Source organism: Mustela erminea, chromosome 7 (assembly GCF_009829155.1).
Source record: "Mustela erminea isolate mMusErm1 chromosome 7, mMusErm1.Pri, whole genome shotgun sequence".
Classification (NCBI taxonomy): Eukaryota; Metazoa; Chordata; class Mammalia; order Carnivora; family Mustelidae; genus Mustela; species Mustela erminea.
The window spans coordinates 42133248-42158785 of record NC_045620.1 but is presented as its reverse complement, the minus strand read 5'-3'; the positions used below and the strand labels follow the sequence as shown (position 1 = coordinate 42158785).

At 44.9% G+C, this 25538-nt stretch overlaps 1 protein-coding gene across 1 annotated transcript in view; it reads right to left on the bottom strand.

Annotated features, from left to right (window-relative positions):
• PCSK2 (proprotein convertase subtilisin/kexin type 2) overlaps positions 1 to 25538 on the bottom strand; it is a 273679-nt gene that overhangs the window by 4065 nt on the left and 244076 nt on the right. The window contains exons 9-11 of the mRNA XM_032351458.1: positions 18483 to 18698; positions 16288 to 16388; positions 9446 to 9673 (exon numbers count right to left, since the gene is read on the bottom strand). Coding sequence (XP_032207349.1) covers positions 9446 to 9673; positions 16288 to 16388; positions 18483 to 18698 — 545 coding nt within the window. The remainder of the gene's footprint in view (positions 1 to 9445; positions 9674 to 16287; positions 16389 to 18482; positions 18699 to 25538) is intronic.

The window sequence follows — 25538 nt, the reverse complement described above, 5'->3', positions numbered from 1 at the left end:
ATGACCCTTGGAAGCAAAGCTACAGACCTGGGAGGGGAAGGCTTGTTGAAACTTACCCGGTGGCTCATTGGGAAAGTCAATACTCCCCTGAGGAATTTTCAAAATATATGCTTTAATAGTTTCATGGAGTGCTGCCATTATATGCCCTCTGCATGGATGCTGATGCCGACTGATGCATGCAATACCCATTGGCCACGGAGATCTAGTGGTGGTGGTGGTGGTGGTGGAGGTGCGGTACCATGCTCTGGGGAAATCATCCAGTTTGGTGGAGAGCGAGCATTAGGCCGGCTCTGGAAGTCAGAGTATGCAAAGATCCTAGCTAGATCTCTCAAAAAAGATTCCATTTCTTCTCAGCAGGGTCAGAAACGTAACTGGTGAACTGATACGTGATCACCAATCTTTCGGGCTCTAGCCCATAGGTAGAGAGCTATTTGGGCAGAATGAAGGTCCAGTTATGGGCAAAGCATTTGAACCATCTGAGCTCATTTTCTTTACCCATACAATGGAGATATTACTTCCTATACTGAAGAATTGCTCTGTAGATAAAATAGAGATACACACTCAAATACATCGCATATTCACAAATGTCTGGACCAGAGCTGGCCAACAGAACTTCTGCAATGAGGGAAATGTTCTATATCTGAACTGTCCAATATTGTACTCACCGGCCACCTGTGGCTATGGGGCATTTGAAACGTCATGAGTGTGAGGAATTGAATTTTTAATTACATTTAATTTTAGTAATTAATTTAAATTTAATTTTATTAAATAGCCATCTGTGGCTAGTTGCTTCTCTACTGGATAGCACATATCTAAATTATTTGCAGATGTTTAATCTGAACCTGATGCCACCAACCCCGACTCATTAGAAAATTTCCCGGGGTTCTGTGGTGAGCACATTCCGTTTTTGTCATGGCTCACAGGCTCTGGGAAAAGCAGCCAGGAGAACTGTGGATCCTGTGCTGCTGGTTTTCTGGCAACCTTGCTGGAAGCTTCTGGAACATCCAGACCTCAGGAATGAGTGAAATGCCATGTTCTACTGTTGAGATTCTACACAGACAGGCAGGCAGGTCCAAAATGGAGGCTTTCTTTTTAGAATAGAGCCTCAGGGAATCTGGAACTCTCCAAGGAGCACAGCTGGAGGGAAGAGCAGACGATGACAGAGCCCATAGCAGGAAGAGAGCCTGTGCTGAGTTTGAGCCCCTTTCCTACTGTTCAGGCCAGGCCACCTTGAGAAATTCAAGAAGCAAATTCATAAGCCAACAACTAAAGACTCTTACTCAGGTACTAGTCACTTCAGGTATTACAGAGCATCGCTAGTCATTTGTCAAATGCAATACTCCCTATTATGACAAGGATCCAAAACACAAGTAGGATTCTAAAAAAAAAAAAAAAAAAAAAAAAAAGAAGTCTTTTTTTTTTTTTTTTTTTTTAAATCCCTATTTGCACTCAGTGCACTTATGCACTGGCATTAACCAAGTAACAGTCCCTTTACAAGTCAGTTTGTGGAATCTCTGGCCGAAAAGTGACATTTTTTTTCCTCAGGGGGAAAACTGGAAATATTTCTTCCATTGGCTAAGAACCAGCGATGGGACAGCTACTGTAGCTGGGAATGAGATCCACAGCCCATGTGCAATGCGGGTGGTGGGGGGGTCCTGTAAAGGAATGAGGGCAGAGATGATCTGAGATAGAGGGAGAGAAATCTGTTTTGGACCAAACCGGAGACGACCTTCACACACACACACACACACACACACACACACACACACACACACACACACCCATAGCTTTTGGGGGGCTTCAGTGGATGCAGTCTCTCTTCCAGATTCCCTCCAGAGCGGCTTTGAGCTTTGACTACTGACTCTTGGCTGCCCCTTTCCCTGCAGAAGAGCAGACTAGAGCCCAGTCTGCCTGTTGTTTGGCCTAAGGGATGAGGGAATGCATCTGTGAGAGGTCTGGAGGGAGGGATGAAGGAAGGAGGCTGAGACAGGATGGGCATTTTGTCCTTATCCTGGAAAGCAGAAGCCAGATTGGAGTGGGCACCAACACACCACTTTGTGTTAGAATTCATCAACTGTCCCCGTAGCCTTGGGGTTGGGGTGTGGGCAGGGGCTGGAGGCCATTGCAAACACCCTGGGGAGTCTGGCTTGTTTCGAGCTGTGGAGGTATCACCCACTGGCAAAACTCTGCCATCATTGCCCTGCGTGTGAACTGCCCACCGAATGTGGGGCGAGCAAGCCCCTGAGAGAGCACGAGTTCTTCTTGGAATGTTAAGGCACTTTGAGATGAAATTAAAAGGCTTGAGTGAATTCCAGAGGAGGCAAGCTAGGAGGAGGCAAGCTCCTCTTTCAGAGAGACTTCTCAGCAGGCACCAAGGCAATGGGAGAGCGAAGGGACCGTATCTGCCAGATGTTTCTTACTCCTTCTTTCTCTCTCTCTCTTTTTGTTTTTTGTTTTGTTTTTGATTTTGTTTTTGGTTCACTTGTATGTTTTGATATTCCTACGGTGATCATATTTTGCTTTTACAAGAAGAAAAGGAATAGGGCGCCTGGGTGGCTCAGTGGGTTAAGCCGCTGCCTTCGGCTCAGGTCATGATCTCAGGGTCCTGGGATCGAGTCCTGCATCGGGCTCTCTGCTCAGCAGGGAGCCTGCTTCCTCCTCTCTGCCGGCCTTTCTGCCTACTTGTGATCTCTGTCTGTCAAATAAATAAATAAAAATCTTAAAAAAAAAAAAAAAGAAGAAAAGGAATGTAATCCTTATTTAGAAGAAAAGCATATCCTTCTTTGTTCAGGAAGGTCAATTTGTAAGGTTGAAATAGGGAGTCCCTGGATGGCTCAGTCCGTTAAGCACTGGATTTTTTATTTTGGCTCAGGTGAGGATCTCTGGGTCATGAGATGGAGCCCCGTGTTGGAATCTATGTGAGGTATGGAGCCTGGTTGAGATTCTCTCTTTCCCTCTCTCTCTCCTCCTCCCTCCCCCTGGTGTGTGTGCAGAAGTGCACTTGGGGGCTCTCTCTTGCACTCTCTCTCTCAAAAAAAGGGACACCTGGGTGGCTCAGTGGGTTAAAGCCTCGGCCTTCGGCTCAGGTTGTGGTCTCGGGGTCCTGGGATCGAGCCCCACATTGTGCTTTCTGCTCAGCAGGGAACCTTCTTCTCCCTCTCTCTCTGCCTGCCTCTCTGCCCATTTGTGATCTCTGTCAAATAAATAAATAAAAAATCTTAAAAAAAAAGAAAAGGTTGAAATAGGAGATGGTTGTTTATGGAACCAAAAGAGACTCTGCTTAGATCCTTAGTGACACAGACCACATTCCAGAACTCATTTGCTGCAAAAAAGTGAGGAACCCATCAAGAGGTGTGAGTTACTCTCCGAACTTTTAGAGAATATGTAGAGGCCTTGTGTTCAAGTTCTATCAAAGACACACTTGGGGACCAGAGGTTGTCTTTTACACTCATTGCACATTGTTGCAAATAAGTGGTTAATTGCCTCGTGTCTAGAAATGGGCCCTGCTTCCCAGGAGGACAGCTGTGTAATGCTCTCTGTGTTCTCAACCCTCAACTGTATGATAAAAATAATTAGTTATGACATGGCAGTTGTTTTATTAGACTAATAATGATAGTACTAATAATGGCCACCCTGGAGGGTCTAAGATCTGTGCTCTGTGGCCATCACAGAAGAACACTCAGCAGGTGGGCTCTGCGATGTTTTCTCTTTCCCAGGTAACAGTGGCGGGTGGACATTAACCGACACAGGATAAATCGTGGCTTGGCCGTGGCCCTGTCCCTGGTCCCACAGCTGGTTTGACTCAGGGCACAGCCACTTCTCTCTCTACCATGCTGCAACTGGAATTCCTATCAAGTTTTAACACCCACTCCCAGAGTCACTTAAAATTCATAGTTTGCCACAGCCTCAAAGGCACAGAGTGATGGGGAGGTTAGGGACGGTCTGTACCAGACAGCTCACGCCAGGCTTCAGCATCCCAGGGGTTGGGGGTTGGGGGAGGGCACGTGGCTGCCCCTGGCCGGTGAGCAGACCTGGCTTTGCTCTGCTCACCGCGCATGGCTGGTTCTGTGTAGACACTCAGGGCAGGTTGTATTTTTCCTCTGTATTTTCGTTGAGCACCCTTCACCGACTCGGCTGATAAAGTCGCGTTAGAAAATTGGTTTTCAAATTGGTTGCTTCTCTGGGAAGATGAATGTCAAGGAAACCTATAAACTTAACAGTTGGCACTCACCCCACTCGGGGGCTGACTCTGAGCAGTCCTGCATGTCTCAGCAAATGGCTGCTGATGCCTCTACCCCAGTCCCGCAGGAGTGTGGTTCAGGGAGACCAGGTCCTTCTTTGCATAGAGCCTGGGTGCCACCCTAAGGACCAACCTTACCAGCCTCTGAGTTTTGCAACACACCCACCTGCCCTAGGGCTCACTCACTTGGGTCTGAGAACGCAATTCAGGTGTGGGGTGGACAAGGGTGACACAGAGGCCTTCCAGCAAGGCTGGCCTCTGTCCCTAATCCTCCTGGCTGATCTGCCGGTTCTCACTGCCACCACTTAGCCATCTTCCTTGTACCCAGGTGCTGTTGGCTGAACAGTCACTCACTCAGAAAATATCTCCCATATGACTTCCAGGTGGCAATTCTAGGCACTGAGGGCATAGCAGTGAACAAGACACACTAGGTTCCTGTCCCTGGGATGGCGGGGGGTCCCAATTCTGGTCTGTGCTCAACTGGCTTCCCAGTTTCCTTCCACTGAAAGTTGGGCTTCTGATATTAGATACAGTTTCTACTGAGCTATGAGCTGCTGGGCCTCACGCACCCTAACTATAACGTGAAAGATTTGCCTCTGGCTCCAAATTCAACATTTATGGGGATTATGGCAAGTGCTCAGAAACTGAGAGAGAAACTGTCTTTCGTCACAGCCCATGTTCTCCGCCTCGCTCCCCTCCCTCCCCCCGCCTCACAAATGTGTAAAACTTAAAAAGATCGTCAAGGATCCACCCTTGCCTGGCATGACCTCAGAAGAGAAGGTCAGCCATCAACATTTATCTCGACTGAGCTGACCGTTGCCTTAAACACTGCAACTGTTCACTCCTTTCTGTTAATTGTGGATGGAGCCGGTGTGCAGCTGACTGGGGGTCGTGACTCCGTGACATGGCGCCTGGGCAATGTGTGGGCCCTACCTGAGCTTCTGGAGAGTAGCAAATACCATAGCTTTTCCCCCTTGCCAGGTCCCTTTCTGTAAATCTTTCCCTCTTCGCAACAATGGAAGGAGGTCCTGGGCCCAGGGCTTTGGCGGACATTGGAGTTGCTGGTTCTGGGAATTAGAACCATTTACTCTATCTTCCTGAGCTTCCTGTTCTCTCCCTGTGGAGGAGAGTGGCCACACCAGCCTCCTATGGGAGAAGAGTGTTGCCTGACTGGGCGACCGTCCGGGAGCTGCCCTTAGTAGTGGCATTACTGTGCCTGCAAGCTCCCAGGGCCACCTCAGGGAGCCCTCAGAGCTGCTGGAGTGTCCTGCCATCAGTGTGCGGGGAGCAAGTGGTGGACCCGTGTGCAGGGGACACGGGGGGAGGCACAGGCTAAGCGGACTGGCCCAGCTCTCTTTCAGGCTCAACTTCTGGACACACTTTCAAAGAATTGTTATTCAATTGACACTTCTTGTTCTGTTTGCACTATGTAGCATCCCTCCTGGGATGGTGTAACTACCAGATGGGCGTCAGAGCTGAGCTGTCCAAGACGGCAGCCACCAGCCATATGTCGCTATTGTAACTTAAACTCAAGTTAGGTCAAATGAGCCACCTTTCTAGTGCTCCCTAGCCATGAGCTGTTGTACTGGACACTCAGATACAGAACATCTCCACCATTGTTCCAGGTCTCCTGGGCTTTCCCAGTCATGCAAAGGGTTGTTTTGAACTCTAACGAGGGCAGTAGAGTGGTCAATGCCTTTTGGACGTTAACTTTGGATTTATCCTTCCTTTTCCTATTTGGACAGAAGTTCCCAGACTTGTCTTTTTTTTGTCACCCTTTTTGTAGACCCTGGCAGTGATAAGGTCTCTAGGACAGCAGTTATGGAGTCTGGGGGGAGTGGGACCACCCGATAGGTAGGGGTTTCAAAGTCCCCAGGGAAGATCTTACTGCAGGAAGCCCCTCAGACCCTCTGAAGTGGGTTGAGCCTCACATCCTCTCCAGTGGGGGATCATTGAGATATACTGAGAGGCCCCTCAAGTGCTGGGGTGTTGGCATCAGGGAGCCTGGGTTCGAATCCCAGTTTGGCTGTTCAATAGCTAGGTCTTCTTTGGCATACCCTTAAACTCTTTGAGCCTTTCCTCACCTGTAATAACACTGTCCAGCTGAGAGGAGGGCTCTCTGATGTAGAGCCTAACGTAGGGCCCAAGGGCACAGCAGGAGCTCCTGAAGGCCAATGTCATCTAATGAAACACACTGGGATTTGCAGATGGGTTTTGTTTCAAGTCCTGGTCAGACCTTTGTAACCTTGAGCACATTTCTCATGTTTTCTGCCTCTTGGCTTCCTCCCCTGTTTCGAGGTAACAATGATCATACATATATTCTGGACTTACAAGGATGAAACACTCATAGTTTATGTAAAAGGCCTCCCACCAGCCACTTAGGAGACACTTCTCCCTGAGACACAGCATGGAACCACTGCTATTTATACCACAAAATATTCATACCCTGCCTGCGTGAGGTAAGGCATACCATCAACAGGCTGGCTGGCTAGGAAGCTTAGGCAGATGTAAAGCACATGGCACACAGTAGGTGCCCAATAAAAGCTAATTGCTTCTTTCACTTAAACTTGACCTTGACTGAGTCAACCTTGACTTTGACCAAGTGACCTTGACCTAGTCAAATTTGTCTGGGACACAGTGAAAACTGTCTGACCAGACAGAGGGGCACAAGGATGAACAGAAATTTCGTAGGTACATGGCAGCCTTGGGAAAAGGGACAGGAATGCAGCCAAGCTGCTGATTTACTGGCACATGAAATGCCATGCAGCCCTGTTTAAAAAGTTATTAGAGAAAGGACTTGCTCTGATGCTTTCCTATTCCACCTAGTGCTGACAGCAGCTCTGTGGTCTGGTCCAGGGAAAACGCATGCAGCTCTGTAACACCCACTTGGTACCCCTTTCTGGGAGCCTGGCAAGTGAACAATGAGGATGCTGTCCAATTTTGGGTGGGACATTGGGAAGAGAGTGTGGGTCCCAAGGACTCACAATTTTGAATTCAGATAGGAATCAATTACGGTATCCAAAATTCCAGGAGATTATCATCTTTCCTTTTCCCATGAGTATGAACTAGGAGCGTCCAAAGTCATGGAGGAGAAGGAAGGGCCAAGTTACATTTATTGAGTGCCTACTAGATACCAGTTTAACATTTGTTGTCTCACTAAGGTCTCCCAGCATCTTGGTGAGAAAAGAGTTATTAGCTCCATTTTACTGGTGAGGAAAGAGAGAAGAGGTTTTTGCTTTGGGGACATAAGGAAAGAATTTCAGTTGGTGTAAGAATTTAGGCAGAAGAACGACCCCCCCCCCCACCGTCCCCAGTATTAACCTTCCTAACTTATAAGGAAAACGTAGCTTCTCCTTTGATTCTGAATGCAGGCCACTTGCCAAAGCAGTATCAGCACTCCCTCAGAGTTTGTCATTGAAAAGCCCAGAGATATTCATATCCCATTACAATGACTGACAGTATCTTATAATGACATTTCGGTCATCATCCCTGGTCTGAAATGATTGTGGCCATTAGGCTTGCCACTGGGAGCTTTTTATGTAATGTGTTGCTAAGAGAAAGGACATGTATTACTTCATCACAGATTTGGTTTTCCAAAACTTTTATACCTGGTTTTCAGTATTGTTGGCTTCCTCTGTGGTGCTATGTATTTTATCTAGTGCATCTAAAGATTTCATACTGAGATGGGGTCCACAGACATCACCTATTCTGCCACAGAGGCCAGGGTACAAAGGCTGAGGATTGTTAAAAGAGAGGTCAGGGAGGTAAAAAGTATCGTCCAGTTTGGTGAAATCAAGACTGGAATCTAGGTCTGTAACCGACTACACAACTCCCGAGGATCCAAGACTGAATGGAGAGGGAAGATGTACGGTGACAGTCTGACTCTGGCCAAGCTCAGATGACCAACAGAAATGAGGCTGGTGTGGGGTGGTTAGAGAGATGCATTTTATCATTGTTTAAATGACAGAAGCACAGGTGTATTCTCAGAACGTACCACTATGCAACAGTGAAAGTAAATGAACTCCCACTATACACGAGAACGTGAATAGATCTCATAAACATAACGCTGGGTCAGAGAAACCGGACACATCTCTATTGGGTGATTCTAATTAGATAAAGTCCAAGAAGTGGCAAAGCTAATCTATAGGGGCAGGAATGAAAACAATGGGTGTCTATGACATGTGGGGATTAACTAACTGGAAAGGGGGCACATGGGATCTTTCTGGGGTGATGGAACATTCCAACACTTGATCAGGTGGTGGTTACCCAGATGTGTACAACAAAACTCAAGTAATACATTTAAGTTCTGTGCATTTCATCGTATGTAAACAATATCTCAACTGAAAATAATGATAAACATTGATATTTCCATCTCACTGATGAATCAATGAGGAGAGAAATGAAATACAAAGGGGTCCTCATTGTCCAATCCTCTTGCCATGATGGGATGTTAAAAGAAAAGTAGGTGCAGGTGACCAGCATGGTGGTTTCTGTGTAAATGCCTCACTCACATCCCTCCAGATGGCTATCCAACTCACTCAACATCAAATTAAGTCCTTAGGTTGCCCCACAAGTAGACTGAATAAGTAAACTGTGTTATAGTCATACAATAGAATATTATTCAGCAACGATTATAAATGACTACAAGTAGTTGATTATAAATGATTATAAATGACTATAAATGATTATAAACGACTACATACTAAATATGATTGAAGCGTTCTAAGCTAAAGAATCTACATATAAAGGAGAAGATAGTGTCTGATTCCATTTACATTAGGTATAAAATGGGCAAAATAATCTATGGAGTTTTAAGGTTACTCTTGGGGAGACAATGATGGAAGGAGACACAAGGGGCTTCTGGGATATTGGTCATGATCATGGTCTGTTTACTGATCTGGGACCTGGTTACACTGATGACTTGTGCACTCAAAAATACGGTATAATAAAAAAAATTAAATTTAAATTTAAAAGAAAATATGGTATAAGCCATTGAAACAGTAAAGGATCATACTTCAGACTAGGGGTTCTGAGTCCCCTAATGGTGTTCTATGTATGTGGGGCCTCTGGAGTTATGTCTCTCTATAGCTCTGCCTGGAAGCTGATTGTCTCTGATTCAAATCCAGTGCATCTCAAGCTGACAGAAAGGGAATCTTTTGCCCAGACCATGGCACCCTCTCTGGGATATTTTCCACATGCACTTACTCAGGATCCTGCACGGAGCCTCCCACACAGTGGAATCTCTCAGGCACAGTTTTCCAGTCTTTAGCCATTTTCACCATGGCGCCCGCATCAAGGACCCCGTAGCCAAAGAGGTGATTAAACTCCAGGCCAACCCCATTCCTCCGCCATTGATGGACCTCATCGTGAAGCTGATTCCGTTTGGAGGTGAGCACAGTCAGATGCTGCATGTCTCTCCAGGTCAGACCCAGGCTGGATTCCGGAGGCAGAAAGATTCAAGAGCATGGCAAGGGGGTAGCGCACAAGGTAAGAGAGAGAGGGAAAGAGACACAATGACTAAGATAGAACATAGACCCCATGTAGGATTTTGGAACATCTATGAACCTGCAAATAAGGGGAGGATTTCCACACATCATTTAGAACCATTATACATATAAATTTCAAAATCTTGCTTTTCTTACTTAAATAAATTTACTTCAAATGCACATTTTAACACACATTGGAATGGCTGAACTGAACTGAAAAAGACTGACAATACTAAGTGTTGGCAAGGATGTGAAGCATCTGGATCTCACATACTCTGTAGATGGATAGGTAAATTACTGCAAACATTTTGGAAAACTGCTTGACTGTATCTTCTCATGTTGTGCAAGTGTCTAAGTTGTGGCCTAGAAGTTCCATTCCTAGGTATGCATCTCACATAAATGTGTGTATATATCCACCTGACATGCATACTGGAATGTTCATGGGCCCAAACTACAAAGTCCCCAAATGTCCAACCACAATAAAATGAATAAACCAATGGAGATGTATTTGTAGGATGTGAAATACTGTTCTACCATAAGAACAAATGAACTACAACTACTCTGAATAATACAGATGGATTTTGCAAATAGAATGTTAACCTAAAGAAGTCAGACCTAGTAGAAAACATATTGTATCATTCCGTTTTTTTTTTTAAAGTATAAAACCAGACCCAAGTAATCTATGCTGTTAGCAGTCAAGTTAGTGGTTAGTCTTGGGGTGAGGGATTGGATAGTGGTGCAAGGGAGCTTCTGGGTGCTGGCACTGCTGTTTCTTGATCTGGGTGTTGGCTACATGGATATGCTCCATTTGTCAAAATGAGGCTGTCATTTCTTCAACAGCAAAGACTGTACCTTCAGTATATATTCATCCCCAGTGCCCAGGACAGCAGCCTGTCTTGTACACTGTTTGTCCAGTGGATAAACAAATCTGTTTGCAGGTGCCACTGTTTTGAGAAATCAGTGTCTAGTATTATTCATTGCCTGTGTTTTTCAAAGAGCAAGTCGGACCCATTTATGGGACAGGAAATCAATTTACTGCATAGATTATCTACGTGGGTTGTGTATTAAAATCTCCTGATGAGGACATTAAAATCCCATTCCTTAGGTCACATCTTAGACAAATTAAGTCAGAACCTCGGGGAGTGGGACACAGGCTTTGGAAATTGTGAACACTTCCCAGGTCATTCTAGTAGACAGACAGCTAAGCTTGAGAACCAGTGATTTAATGAATGGGACTATCATTAAAAAATGAGCAGAATAGAACAGAAAAGAGTAACAGTGTGGATTGCATGTAATACAAGAAAGTATTTTTCATAAAACTCTGTGTGTGAGTATGTGTGTGTTGTGGGTTGCAACACAAAAATTATTTCAAATCAAAAAGCTGGAACAACCCTGCACTGTCGTTCTTGTTGGAAGTCAGATAATTCAAGACTAGGAACAACATAACTCATTTGATAAAATTTCAGCATATGCAGCATTCAATGGTTTGAAGTTTTGAATTAGAACCAAAAGACGCCAATGATTCATGTCCTCTTGCAGTGTAGACCTTCAGTGGTTAAGGAGAAAGTTTCAAGGAAGGCCACCGCTCATTTGAGAAATTTATAAACATATCTTGGATATATGGTCCCTAGGACCCAAGTGAATGGTGGTGTGAAACTTCAAGAAGTTGATTACAGTGAGTGTTTTGCCAGAGTGGGATTCTGAATTCATTAAATACAGAAGTGTTGATAAATGAGTGTTGAGATGATCTGGCTGACAGGTGAATTATCTACCATCTTTGCTAAGAGTTTGGCCACAAAAACGTGCTATGCTTCCTGGAGCTTGGAGAGGGATGTTAGACATTGGAGGTAGACGTTTCTCTGTGGTTTTATTCTCATGGGGCCCATGAGAGAGACAGAACCAGTCAGAACCAAGATCTTCTCACTTCTGGAATTAATCAGAGGTAGTCCATATTCTCATGCTATTGAGTTGATGACACAGTTTGGCCAGCCATTTATGTATGTCTGAGAGGTAAAACTAAGTCCCTCCTCATTCCCCCTTCTGAGCAATTTCAGAGTTGACAGAATACACTACTGTGTGAAACAGTATTTCTTCCATCTGCATAAAGCTTTATTCTTACCATAGTAGGGCAAGAATTATAGGTCATACTTATTAAATAATAAAAAACTAAATTTACAGATTATCTGCAATATAAAGGTCACTGTGAACAGTGTTATAGGACTAATAACATAATATGTTCTTCCCCGTTCTCAAGCATTTAGTAGTTTGGAGAATAAGGCACAGATATATGGTAAGGTACTGCACAGTGAAATGATTCCATGAAGGTCCATTAAGCGTCTATCAGGTCCAGGCACTGTTTTGGTTGAAGGTCCTCCTTAGGAAGGTCCCTGCTCTCTCAGAGCCTACAGCACAGGGGGACAGAGAGACAACTCAATATTTTAAAAGGGAGGGCTGTCACGATGGGGGAGCTCTCAATGGCAAGAAAACCACCAGTGGGGTCCCTGTGTTATCCCAGCCAGGGGGCTTCAGTCTGTGACCCTGAGCTGCTTGCATCAGAATCATGTGGGGACTAGTGACAAATTTAGATTTCTGCCCCATGTCCTTTTAAGATAAGACAACAGATTTCCAGAGGAGGTGAATAATCACCCACTCAGATGCTGGAAGATACAACTATTGTCTCCCTCATGTATATCCTCCCTTTTCCCTATTAAGAAACCCTCAATTTTATTCAGAATAGCAATATCATTAGCTCCGAAGCTACGTTTCCCAGCCTCCTTTGTAGTCTGGGGTGGTCCCTTGAGGACTGTGGTCAATGAGAAGTAGGCAAAAGCTACTGGTGGGGATTTTTTGAAAAACCTTTAAACCAGGCTGACTCAGCTGGTGGAATTCTTTTTCCCTTTGCTTTTCTTGTTCTCCTATCTGAAATGTAAACTTGATAGCTAGAGCCCCAACAGCATCTGGAGAACATGAAGGTGGAAAAGCAGAGATCTAGGAAGAGCTGGATTCCCAGTGGCACCCCCCATGGTAGCCCTGGGTTCCCAACCTCCGTATTTTCTTTCCCGTGACAGAAAAATAAAACCCTGTCTCAGTTTAGCTCTTGTTATCTGGGATTTTGTTTCCAATATTGACCTAGCCAGAGGCAGAGTCCAGACATTCACCTGCCATACAATAGTATCCGGATTCACAGATTCATAGAGTTCCTGCTTTACTGGATACCCTGGACTGGAGTCCCTGGAACAGGGCTTGAAAAGACAGATTCCTGGGCCATCCAGCCCTAGAGATTTCCATTCAGTGACTCTTAGCTGAGATGTAGGAATGTATTATTTTCAAAACTAGCCCCCACCCCCAGTGTTTGACTTCCCCAGTTATCAGGGAAATGTAAATTAAAACTATAATACAATTCCACTGAACATTCATATGGATGGCTAAAGTGTGGAAAACTGGCAATACCAAGTGTTGGCAAGGATGTGGGGCACCTGTAACTCACACTGCCAGAGGGAGGGTCAATGGTTACCCCCACTGTGTAAAATTCTTTTGGGGTAGCTACAGGAACTGTGCATGTGTATACCTCATGACTCAGCTTTTTGACTCCCTAGTATAAACCCAACAGAAACGCATCCCTATGTTCACCAAAGACGTGTAAACATGTTCATAGCAATAGGACTCATAATGGCCCCCAACTGGAAACAACCCAAGGATTCATTTATACAGTGGAGTAATTCACAATGAGTATGAACAACCTATAACCACATAGAACAGTATGGAGGAATCTCTCAGATGTGTTATTAGACAAAAGAGCATACCCGGTGCTTAGGTAGTGGTCTGTTGCTTGATTCAGATGCTAGTTACATGAGTCTATTAATTTTGTAGGAAGTCATTGAACTATATCTAACATTTGTGTCCTTTCCTCTGGGTCTTTTGTACTTCAATAAAGAGTATAAAAAAAAAATCTATCTCCCAAAAGGTCAGTTTTGGAAACATTATTTTAGTCTCGTATATGGGCCACTTTACTGATAGTTCTCTCAAGCCAAAAATCGGCCTCTTTATGACCGACCCCTCAAACCTAGTTCAGCCCTCTAGAAACACACAGAAAGCTCTAGGTCCCAGACGGACCCCACCCCACCCTCACGCCCCCACCCTCTGGGGCAAAGAAATCACTTTAAATTTTTTCTAGTGTTGATCACACTGGGAAATGTAAGCAATATTCCCTGGGACTCAAGAAGTCGTTTTCAAGCATTTGTCAGAAAAGTACTTTATGAAAGTAGTGACTGGGTGGGACAAAGGAATAATGGCTTCCCTTTTTTCCCCTCGGAGTCCTGGGGGCGCCTGTTCCTCTTTTGTGGTTCTGATGGGTATAGATTTACATGGAATAATTTGTTTATTGTATTCAAACTGCTTTGGAAAAGCTTTCTGATTGGACCTCTGGGTGGCCAGCAGCTCTCGACAGCTGTCCTATGTCGTGAAGAACTCCTAGCTTTCTGGTATCACAATAACGAGAGATTAGCTGTAGAACTGTTCATGGAGTGGCTTTGCCTCTTGCTCCCTCTGGACTTTTAGGGCTGCTTTGTTCTGACCATTGGTTTTAACTGCTGGCTGCCAGGGACGCTTTGCTACAGGTGTAGAAAGCCAGAAATCCCTTGGAGTTTCCTTCCCAGGGCACCGCTTTCAGCTGGTGACAGACCAGTGCAGAACATGGCAGCCCAGCATCCTTGCCTTGAGGAAGAACAAGTCCTGAGGCATCACCTACACCCCAGAGCTCCCCATGGGATCAGGCTGAGGCCAGAACTTCTGAAATTGCTTCTTTGCTTGGATTTTCACCCATCCTTAGCCTGCATCCTCTACTTTAACCTGGTTTCTCTGGAAAGCCCTTCTTTAATAAACTGCCTGTGCCAACTTTTGTCTCCGGGGCTGTCGCTAACATCAGGCAGTTGGTGTTCTCAGGAATTTTAGGACTAGATCCTACAATGGACTTGAACCACTACCTGTCAGGTATCATTTTTTTCCTGTTTATGGCAAGAAAGAATTAAAATCATGACCATTGCTCCAAAACAAAACAGACCTGCACGGTGACTTCTTTTCTGTAAGGCTATCTGCAACCATGTGTCAAAGAATGGTGACTCATTCGTGCAAAGCCTGTGAGCCTGTTCAGAGATCCAACAGCCTTGATCCATTACTTTATCAATTTGCACTGTCCCTTCGTGTGCATAGAGGCCTAAGCAATTGACTTTTTGCTCTCCAAAATGCAAGAAGACTTGAGTCAAGGTCTACCTTCTTAGATTTAAAGGGTGACCAGAACCCCCTTCTCAGTTCTGGAGAACCCCTTCTTCCTGTTCTCTGCAAAGCTCAACAGCAGTTTCCCTCTCTTTGTCTGCTCCTGACTGGAGTGAGCAGAGCTAGCTCAGACACCCGGGCTAGATAGACCTTGAGATGAACTGTTTCATCTTCAAGAAGTTTTAGTCTCCTCACTTAATAGAAACACACTTCCATCAGTGTCTGCTGGAATCCTAAGTTTTCCACATGACTTTTGTTAGAAGAATCAAAGGTTGGCTTGGTCCGAAGAGAGGAGTCACTCCCAATGTGGGGCCTTATCTGTAAAAAGGAGAACGATGATGCCTTTTCTGCTTGAAGACAGAGTATTAGACTAGAGAATCTTTCAAAGTCCTTTCCTATCTAAGAATCAACTCTTACCTCCTTTGCAAGTCAGAAATCACACTGTATATATGGAAAGAGATGAGTAGGGTTGTCCGGAGATGGATGCTAGAAGCTCTAGTTGCCCAGCAACAGCTGACAAGGATGGGAAATCAACACCCCTTCCCCAGGGGCCTGAATCCAACTTCTCACACTGGCTGGTGCTCCGTTCTTGAGCAGCCCCCCTGCAGCCTGGGCATATGTGCTCCCAGCACCCAGGTGATGCTTGAAGCCCACATGCTCATTCCTCAAACCCAGGGTCAGCCTCTGGCTTGCCCTAAGGGAAGACAAAATGGCAGGTGGGCAGGAACCTCTGCTGAGGATCAAATTTAAGGTGTGTCCAGCAACAGCAATACGTGGCTTCTCCGTGGGATGGTAAGAACCGAGAGGACAGCCTCCTCTTACCTGTAGCTTGGAAGGTTTCTCAGTAAAGTCCATTTCCTGGTCTACCTTGCATCAGTGTTGAAAGAAAACTCACCTTATAAGTTAACAAATCTGGAGTGAGAGCACCCTCCTTGTCACGGGTTCTGAAAGAGCTTGCTGGATACCAGTTTGGCAATAGTTTTCCTTCATTTAGCTGATTGTATTATTGGAGTAAAACAGCCAGAGGATCCGGAGAGGATAATACGATGATTTTCACAAAGAAAGAAAGATCTGTGTGTCCCTGCTTGGTCCTGAGCTCTCCTAAGGATGTTATTTGTGGACTGTGTGTGTTTATCATCTAGGGCCCATAGTTGTTTTAGAAATGTCCATCACAGTTCACTGGCCCTGACTCTCCACAGGCTCCCACACCCACTTTTGCATCCACGGGCGCCTGGGATTGGGTGGAGAGACACATGTTAGTCCACCCTCCGCCCCGAGATGGAAACATACTTAGCCTCTAAAGCCAGTGCAAACACTCCAGCTGCCTCGGGTGCAGCTGCAGATGTCCCAGAATGCCTCAGGGTGCAGTTGCCATACAAATCTGTAGTCGCCTGAAAGGGAAGATGTTCAGTAATGAGTGAAGAGGTCATTCTACTTCGAATCCCCGAACAATATGAAGCAGAGGATGATCTGTTTCTTTGATTTAAACTCTGCCTTGTTCTGAAGAAGATTAAGATAAAGGTAACAATAGGTTTAGCATCCATCTGTCTATCTTGCCACACATTTTATTTGAGCTTCCTAGTGGCCCATTCAAAAAGGGACAACAGTTATAGTTATAGTGTTCACAAGATAAAAAGAAGTCAAGTGTTTCACGAGATAAAAAGAAGTCAAGTGTTTCAAGACAAGCATATTTACAGTTATTCCAGAAACTAGAGAGACATAAACCCTTATAGGTGGAAAGTGACAAGTTGGTACTACCACCAAGTCCATGCAATGGGGAGGACCTTTGCACTGGGATTGGTTTGGAAAACCCAGATGCCATTTCATCATTTTTTTCTGTTCATAAATGAAAGGGTATCCTTCCCAAAGATGAAATAAAAAACATGCTCAGCTGAAGTTTGCCTAGAAGGACAGGCCATTGAAAAGAGAATGTTTCTCTGTATCTTATGAAGAGATGCTGGGACTCAGGGAGCCAAAATAACAGATGTGTGAGAAATTGCTTCCACAGTTCTTAAGTGGGGAAACTGATCAAACAGGTTTTAAAGGACTTTCTCAAAGAGAAAAGAAAGCCCTCATTTTTCAATGGGCCGGCGTGAAAGCCAGGGTTTTCCTTATGATCACATTTAAGCCACATGAATTCTCCTTCCTCTGTCTGTAGAATCCTCATATGGGCCTATTATTTTGAAGGACAAAGTAGTAGGGAGGTTTAAGACATCTATTGGGGAAAATTACAATATTCAGGTAGAAGTCAAGGCCCTTCCTCAGGCCAAGCAGAGAGTCAGATAAGGTTGAGGACAAAGTGACTCCCTTGGGGTAGGGAGTGACACTTTCTAGGGGGAGGTATGAAGCATCACAAGCACAATAGGATTGGGGTCTCCCTCGCTTCGTTTTTGCTCTGCTCTTTTCCCTTTCTGTCCATAGAGTTCCCCCAAGATAGGAGAGGCTGAAGCCTCCTTCTGCTCGTTGTTCTCCCCAAGACCAAAGAGAGCCAGGTCAAGTCTGTGTCCCTTTACCTTCCGGGTAAAGAGACCTCCTGGCTCACACGAGAGTCAGGCCAGCTTGCCAAGGCAGAGTCCAGGCAGGAATTTGGGACTGGAATTCTGGTTGGTAATGACGATTGTGTTCTGAGCTCCTTTCCTCCCTTGGGGGACCCCAGCGGAGGTAGGCGGCCAGTCAAGCTGTAGCTCAGCAGGACTACGGAACCAGCTCCCAAATTCCAGGCTGGAAGTTCTACGGAAAAGGTGATATGTGAGTGAACTACCCAGAGAGAGGAAGAGATCCAAAAAAATTCATTATGTTCTCCAGATAAATATTTTAAGGGGATTTGGAAAATTCACCATATTACCAAGATGCCCAGGAAGGGAGTGCTGCTCAGAAAAATACAATAAATAATCCAAGTCTGGGATTTTTAAGCTTTTTGTTTCCTCAATCATGGACATATTTTAAAATATGGTGAAAACCATTACTGTTGCCTTGAAAAAATTCATGTGTGCACTGGAGGGCTTATGGACTTAGAGAATTCCTCCAATGGAGGCTATTTTTTAATTGCTGTAATAAATGGATGGGTTCTTGGCTCAGATGGCACGATGGCCCAGTTGTTAATATTAGCTCTTTAAAGTGGTGTGCTGAGGCAACTTTTTGATCATCAGAGTTCACCACTTTTTGCAAGGCAAAACAATAAACAAGAAAGACAATCTATGGAAAATGAACTGGAAAGAGATCACAATTATTGCTTCCAACTTGCACACCCCGTGGCTCTACATTGGTAATAAAGCATTGTCAGGCCTGGAAGACAATGAATCTTCAGAGCCTCCAAACAGGTGCAGACCCTTTGAGGGTAAGAGGGGAGAGCCCCTTCCTCCCGTGACGTCATTCAGTGGTAGTGCACGACGTCACCCAGTGTCTGCAAGGCACCCAGCGTCTGCACGACGTCAGGCAGCAGGGGTGCACTCCACTGCCTCCCCAAGGGTGGGGGCCACACTCACCACGCCGGCCTCGGGGTTCCTCTTCCTGCCGTTGCTAAAGGTGGAGGCCAAGGTGGAGGAACAGCTCTCGTCATACAGGGCAGTCCTGCCGTCATTGATGGCCGAGTTGATGGAGATGGTCCACATGCTGGAGGCGTAGCCGTCACAGTTGCAGTCGTCGTAGCTGCCACCGTCCCCGGAGGCCCACACATAGATGCTACCTTTGCCGCCTCGGCCCTGGGGTGGGGAGGGGGGCAGGGAGAGAGGCCACTAGGTTCCACCTGCGCCTGCCCCGGGGCTGCTGGGGTCCTGCCCAAGAAGGGGGCGACCGCCCGAGGGAGCTCAGGACCCAGCCTTCCTCAGCAGCTCGCTGTGATTTTGTCCCCCTGGAAAACCACGCTCCTGCCCCTGAGGTCTTGAGCATTCTTGTTCTTGTGTCGGGAAGTTACCCTAATTTACTGTTTGAGGTGGGGGTCACAGGTTAAAATTTACAAGTAAACTTCTTTTAAAAAGCTGTACTTTTTACTCTAGTGAAAAAAACCAGAGTATATTGAAAAGAAAATTAAGGAAAAACCCTTCCTACTTGTAATCATTACTCCTCTATTCCTGTTCCTCCTTTCAGACACTTTTCAGCAAAAACGTAAATGTACATATATGTTTATATTTAGCTCTCTAAGAGGTCAAAGATATTTATATATCTCTTTGATTTTATATATCGCTTATAAATGCATTTACATATATAGATGCACATTTTACTCCAAAATATAAAAATCTTGCAAATCATATATATATACATGTTCATGTGTATATATATTTTTTTTTACCTGATTGGATCATACTAGAATTCTTTTGGGGGGTTGGGGTGGAGGGAGAGGGAGAAAGAGAATCCCAAGCAGGCTTCACGCCCAGTATGCAGTCCCACGTGGGAATCAACCTCATGACCCTGACATCATGACTTGGGTGGAAGTTAAAAGTCAGACTCGTAACTGACTGAGCCACCCAAGCGCCCCTAGAATTCCTTTAAACACAGTAGTATATGACATTTTAATCTGTGTAAGGGAACACCAAATATAGGAAGAAAGTTTAACATAAATAAAAATAACTTCAAATACATAATGATATGCACAGTGATTACTGCCCTATGCTAATTAGTCATGAACGGTGAGCTTAGTTACAAATACCTACAGTTCACATTGTTCTTCTGTTCAACCACGTTCTTATTGTGTATGTGTTTCTTTTCCCGTTCTGTCTTCCAGGACTATTCGCTTTATCTCCACAACCCAGAAGTGGCCATTCCCTCTGGCTTCCTATGTTCTGACCCTGGGGGCAATTGGGCAGGGGCTCCTCTTGTTCCCCTGCAGGCGAAGTGGGTACAGCAGAGCAGTGGTGTGGGTGGTGAGCACAGGTGTACAGCCTGGCCCAGGGTGGCTCTGTAACCCTCAAGGGCAAGAAGACACACTGCTGTGGCAGAAAAAGTCTGTCCCTGCATGGCCACCAGGGCACTACGGTCCTGACTCAAGGGCATCCAGGCAGAGATGTCAGAAGGCTAGGAGATGACCAGATTACCTCCAAGATCTGTCTGCCATCTGACAGTGAGAAAAGACATTTCGATTGCTTCTAACAGGACTTGGAGTTAATCAGCCCGTGGCTGACTGAGTCGATACATCAACAAAGATTTATTTTTGTAAATTAAAACAACAACAACAACAAAGAAAACGGCATGCAACGTCTTGGTCAATCTATACTGGAAAACGCCATCGAAACCAGCTCTCAGAAACCAGGACAGAGAGGGAAGTGTACCATCCTGAGAGCTGGTGCAGGGGATGGCCCTCAGACTGGGCTCAACATCAAGCAGTGGCAGCCGATGAAAGCAGAACAGGTGTGAATTCGTGTGAATGGGCAAAGCCCACCAGATGTGGAACCTCCCAGGACCCAAACCACAGTTGGGCTACTAGTGCGAAAAAGAAACCTTTGCAAAGAGGAAATCAGCACCTTGTCACTGTGGTGTCGGGTGTGTGGGAGACAATTGTGACTCCCATTTGTCAGGCTTCTCTGTATTCATGCCTTCTTTACAATGACTTTGTAGTCCTGCCCTTGAATCTGGCTTCTCGTCTTTGCTTTGCTCGAGAGAAAGGGGTGGAAAGTAGTGCTGTTGTCAGTTCCAAGCATAGGTCTCAAGAAGCTCTGTGCCTATTTCTTCTCTCTCCATTCTGTCGCACGTGAAACAAACCTGTTAGCCTTCTGGTTGATGATAGAGCACAGTCAGATTCACTGCCCCAACAACACCCAGCAGACGTGAAGGAGGCCACCCCAGACGAGCCTGTCCGTAGTTCACCCCCAGGCTGACCACGGGTGCACGTGTGAGACCAGCTTCGAGGAGCCGAGACTGGCCCAGATCGGCAGAACAACCCAGCAGACCTAGAGACCCGGAGTAGGATGTGAATCGTGGTTACTTTAAACTATTGTGTTTTGGGGCAATTTGGCAAGCTGCTGGCTCACAGAGGGCAACTGTCAGCCTATTTCTTAAGAGTAAGCCGCAAACATCAGTTTTGCATTGTACTGTCAGACCTGCCCACAAGAATACCGGGGTTCCTAGGAATATTAAGCTTTGTTTTCCTAAGGGGTGTGTGTGTGTGTGTGTGTGTGTGTGTGTGTGTGTGTGTGTGTTTACATCAGGTAACAGTAGTTACATCCACGGTACTAGTGATTCGGTATCAGCATCAAATAGTCCCCAGATAGTCTGGGGACAGTCGCATGGGAAAAGGGTATCTATAGAAGGACTAGAGGTGTACTTCTCATAGCCACATCGGATGGGTCTGTGATTGGCACATCTCATTTTCCTGTAAAAATGATGCCCCAAGATCCAGTTCTGCTCCTAGTTCCTACTGAACAGGAGCTGGGCAGAAACAGAGGAAGAACAACTAGGACCCATATTCCAACAATAATCAGTGGGACAATACCGTGGAAGAAACCAAGATGATAATCAGAAGCAGCACTACTAGGCCACTTACTGTATCCCAGGTACTGCTCTAAGTACTTAGTACTAAGTACTAAGTAACATATTTAACTACACGTTAATCCTTACAGCAAGCCTACACATGGCACCATTTATGTTAGCCACACAAAGGATAAAAAACATAGAAAGAAACTCACAAAATGAAAAAAAAAAAGGACAAAAAGAGCTAAGGACTAAATAAGACTTTGAAACTCTCTGGAGGGACACAGATGAAGATCTGACCCAATGGAAAGACACATCAACCCATCATGCTCTTGGATAGAAAGAAAGCATCCCAGAGATGGCCATTTTCCCCAAGTCAACTTATAAATTTAACATCCTAATACATGTACTGTATCAGTCAAGGTTCTGTCAGGCAAATATTGCCACTCTGGGCAGTTCAACAGAGGGAATTTTATCTGGAGAACAGGTGGTAAAGGAGAACCAAAGCCGCGCTGGGGTGTGAGAAGCTCACCCAGACACTCGGGAGGCAATGGCGTAGCAGTCTTCACGACAGGAGGGAGAGGGGCCGTCGAGGGTGGGCTGTCTGCTGACACCCTCCCAACCCTTGTTCGGTAGTGCAGGTCAGATTTGCCCCGACCCTTTATTTACTGGAGTTCCCTTCTCCCCTCCTGCTTTAATTTATTTTTTTTATTTTTTAAGAAAGCAAGTGCATTTTGATGAAAAAAAAAATACATGGTACAGCTTTACTTTGGATTCCGTCTTTGAACCAGGGGTCTCTTTGAACCAGAGTTTAGCGGGATTAGATTAATGTCTACTAAAAGTTTTCATGAAATGATTTTCTCACCTGGGGGAGATTTTGTGCTCCGATGGGCCATGGGACACCACTGGGAGGCATTTTGGATGCTCATTGCTAGCATCTAGTGGGAAGATGTGTGTGCATGCACTATGAGCTTCTCATGGATAGAGGCCAAGGTGCTGCTAAGCTTTTATGAGGCACCAGACAACCCCCTACTTATACCCACCCCCACACAAGGAACAACCATCCTGCCCGAAGTGTCAGCGGTGCCAAGGCTAACACTCTAACCTATTGGCAAAGGGCAGTTAGTTGGAACTTGTTTTTATTTTATTTTATTATTTATTTTATTTTATTTTATTTTTTAAAGATTTATTTATTTGAGAAAGAGAGAGACAGAGATAGTGACAGAGATAGTGAGAGAGAGCATGAGCAGGGAGGAGAGGGAGAGGCTCTCACTGAGCAGGGAGCCTGATGTGGGGCTCAATCCCAGGACCCTGGGATCATGACCTGAGCCGGACGCAGAGGCTTAACCCACTGAGCCACCCAGGTGTCCCTTGAACTTGCTCTTTTTAAGGGCATAGCCTAAAGCAGCCTCTCACAAGCCCTAAATTTCTTTTTTTTTATTATTATGTAATCAATTTGACATGTTATATCTTGCAAACTTAAGGTGGACAGTATTACTTGGATACTTTTTTTTTTTTTAAAGATTTTATTCATTTATTTGACAGACAGAGATCACAAGTAGGCAGAGAGGCAAGCAGGGAGACAGGCGGAAGCAGGCTCCTGCTGAGCAGGGAGCCCAATGCAGGGCTTGATCCCAGAACTCTGGGATCATGACCTGAGCTGAAGGCAGAGGCTTTAACCCACTGAGCCACCCAGGCACCCCTACTTGGATACATTTATGTATTATAATATGACTGCCATTGAAGCAAGATTGATCATATTCCTTCATTAGAGTGCTATGTAATTTCTGTATCCATTATACTGTGCACTGGATCTCTATGGCTTCTTTGCTACTTGTTACAAGTTTGTACCCTTAAACACCATCAGTTTTAGGTCCCCTTCCCCTCCATCCCAGGGTCACCACCATTGTTTTTGTTTTTAACAGGTTTGACTCTTTCAGATTCTACACATAAGTGACATCAAATGATACTTGCATTTCTCTGTTAGACTGCTCTCATTTTGCATAATGTGTTGTTGCAAATGCCTGGATAGCCTCCCTTTTCATGGCCAAATAATATTCCATTGCATACATAATTCACATTTTTTTTTTTAAAAAGTAGTCTCAAGAGCTTGAACTCATGACCCTGAGCTCAAGACCTGACCTGAGATCAAGAGTCAGATGCTTAACTGACTGAGCCCCCCAGGTGCCCTGGGATCCACAGCTTTTTCATCCATTCATCCAGGGATGGGCATTTGGGTTGTTTCCATATCTTGGCTATTGTGAACAATGCTATGATAAAAATGCAAATGTCTTGTCAAAATCCGGTTTCCTATTCTTTTAGATATAAACCCAGAGGGGGAATTGCTGGATTGCAGGGTAGAATCTATTTTAACTTTTTGAAGAGTCACCACATTGTTTTCCATAGTGGTTGCACTAATTTGCATTCCTACCAACAGTGCACAAGCGCTCCCTTTTCTCCACATCCTTCTTAGCATTTGTCTCTTGTGTTCTTGATGCTAGCCATTCTAACAGAGTGAGATAACATTTTGTTGTGGTTTTGATTGTATCTCCCCAATGATTAGTGACCTTAAGCATCTTCTCACATGCCTCGTGGCCATTTGTATATCCTCTATGGACAAATGACTATCTAGTTCTTCTTCTTCTTCTTCTTTTTTTTTTTTTTTTAAAGATTTTATTTATTTATTTATTTGACAGATCACAAGTAGGCAGAGAGGCAGGCAGAGAGAGAGAAGGGAGGAGGCAGGCTCCCCACTGAGCAGAGAGCCCAATGTGGGGCTTGATCCCAGGACCCTGAGATCATGACCTGAGCCAAAGGCAGAGGTTTTAACCCACTGAGCCACCCAGGTGCCCCTAGTTCTTCTATTTTAAATAGAATTTGTTTTTTTATTAAGTTGTGTGAGTTCTTTGTATATTTTGGATCTTCACCCTTTATCTGATACATAGTTTGCAAAAATTTTCTCCCATTCTGTAGGTTGTTGTCCCACTTCGTTGTTTCTTTCTTTCTTTTTTTTTTTTTTTTTTTAAAAGATTTTATTTATTTGACAGAGAGAGAGAGATCACAGGCAGAGAGGCAGGCAGAGAGAGGGGAAAGCAGGCTCCCTGCTGAGCAGAGCCCTATGCGGGACTCAATCCCAGGACCTTGAGATCATGACCTGGGCCGAAGGCAGAGGCTTAACCCACTGAGCCACCCAGGCGCCCCCCACTTCGTTGTTTCTTTTGCTGTGCAGAAGTTTGGAGTTTGATGTAGTCCCATCTGTTGGTTTTTTGTTTTTGTTGTTTTGTTTTTTGTTTTTGTTCTTTTTGTTTGTTTGTTTTTGCTTTTAGCATCATGTACAAAAACATCATTACCAAGACCAATATTGATGAACTTCTTCCCTGTTTTCTTCTAGGAGTTTCATGGTATCAGGTCTTATATTTAAATCTTTGATCCATTTTAAGTTAGTTTTTGTGAGTGGTGTGAGATAAAGGCTGGTTTCATTGTTTTGTATGTGTTTCTCCAGTTTTCCCAAAACCATTTGTTGAAGAGATGATCTTTCCCCAGGGTAATGTAGGCTTCCTTGTTGAATATCAGTTGACCTTATATGCCAGCATTTAATTCTGGGTTGTCTATTCTGTCCCATTGGTCTGTGTGTCTATTTTTGTGCCAGTACCATACTGTTTTTATTACTGTGTCTGTGCAGTACTGTTTAAAATCAAGAAGTGTGATACCTCGGGGCACCTGGGTGGCTCAGTGGGTTAAGCCGCTGCCTTTGGCTCAAGTCATGATCTCGGGGTCCCGGGATTGAGTCCCGAATCGGGCTCTCTACTCAGCAGGGAGCCTGCTTCCTCCTCTCTCTCTCTCTGCCTGCCTCTCTGCCTACTTGTGATCTTTCTCTGTCAAATAAATAAAATCTTAAAAAAAAAAAAAAAGAAATGTGATACCTCTAGCTTTGTTCTTTTTTCTCAGGATTGCTTTGGCTATTCAGGGCCTTTTGTAGTTTCACACAAACTTTAGGATTGTTTCTTTGGTATTTTGATGGAGATTGTATTGAATCTGTAGATGGTTTTGAGTGGTATGGCCGTTTTAACAATATTTATTCTTCTGATCCACAAACATGGGATGTCTTTCATTTGTGTCTTCAGTTTCATTGAGCAAAG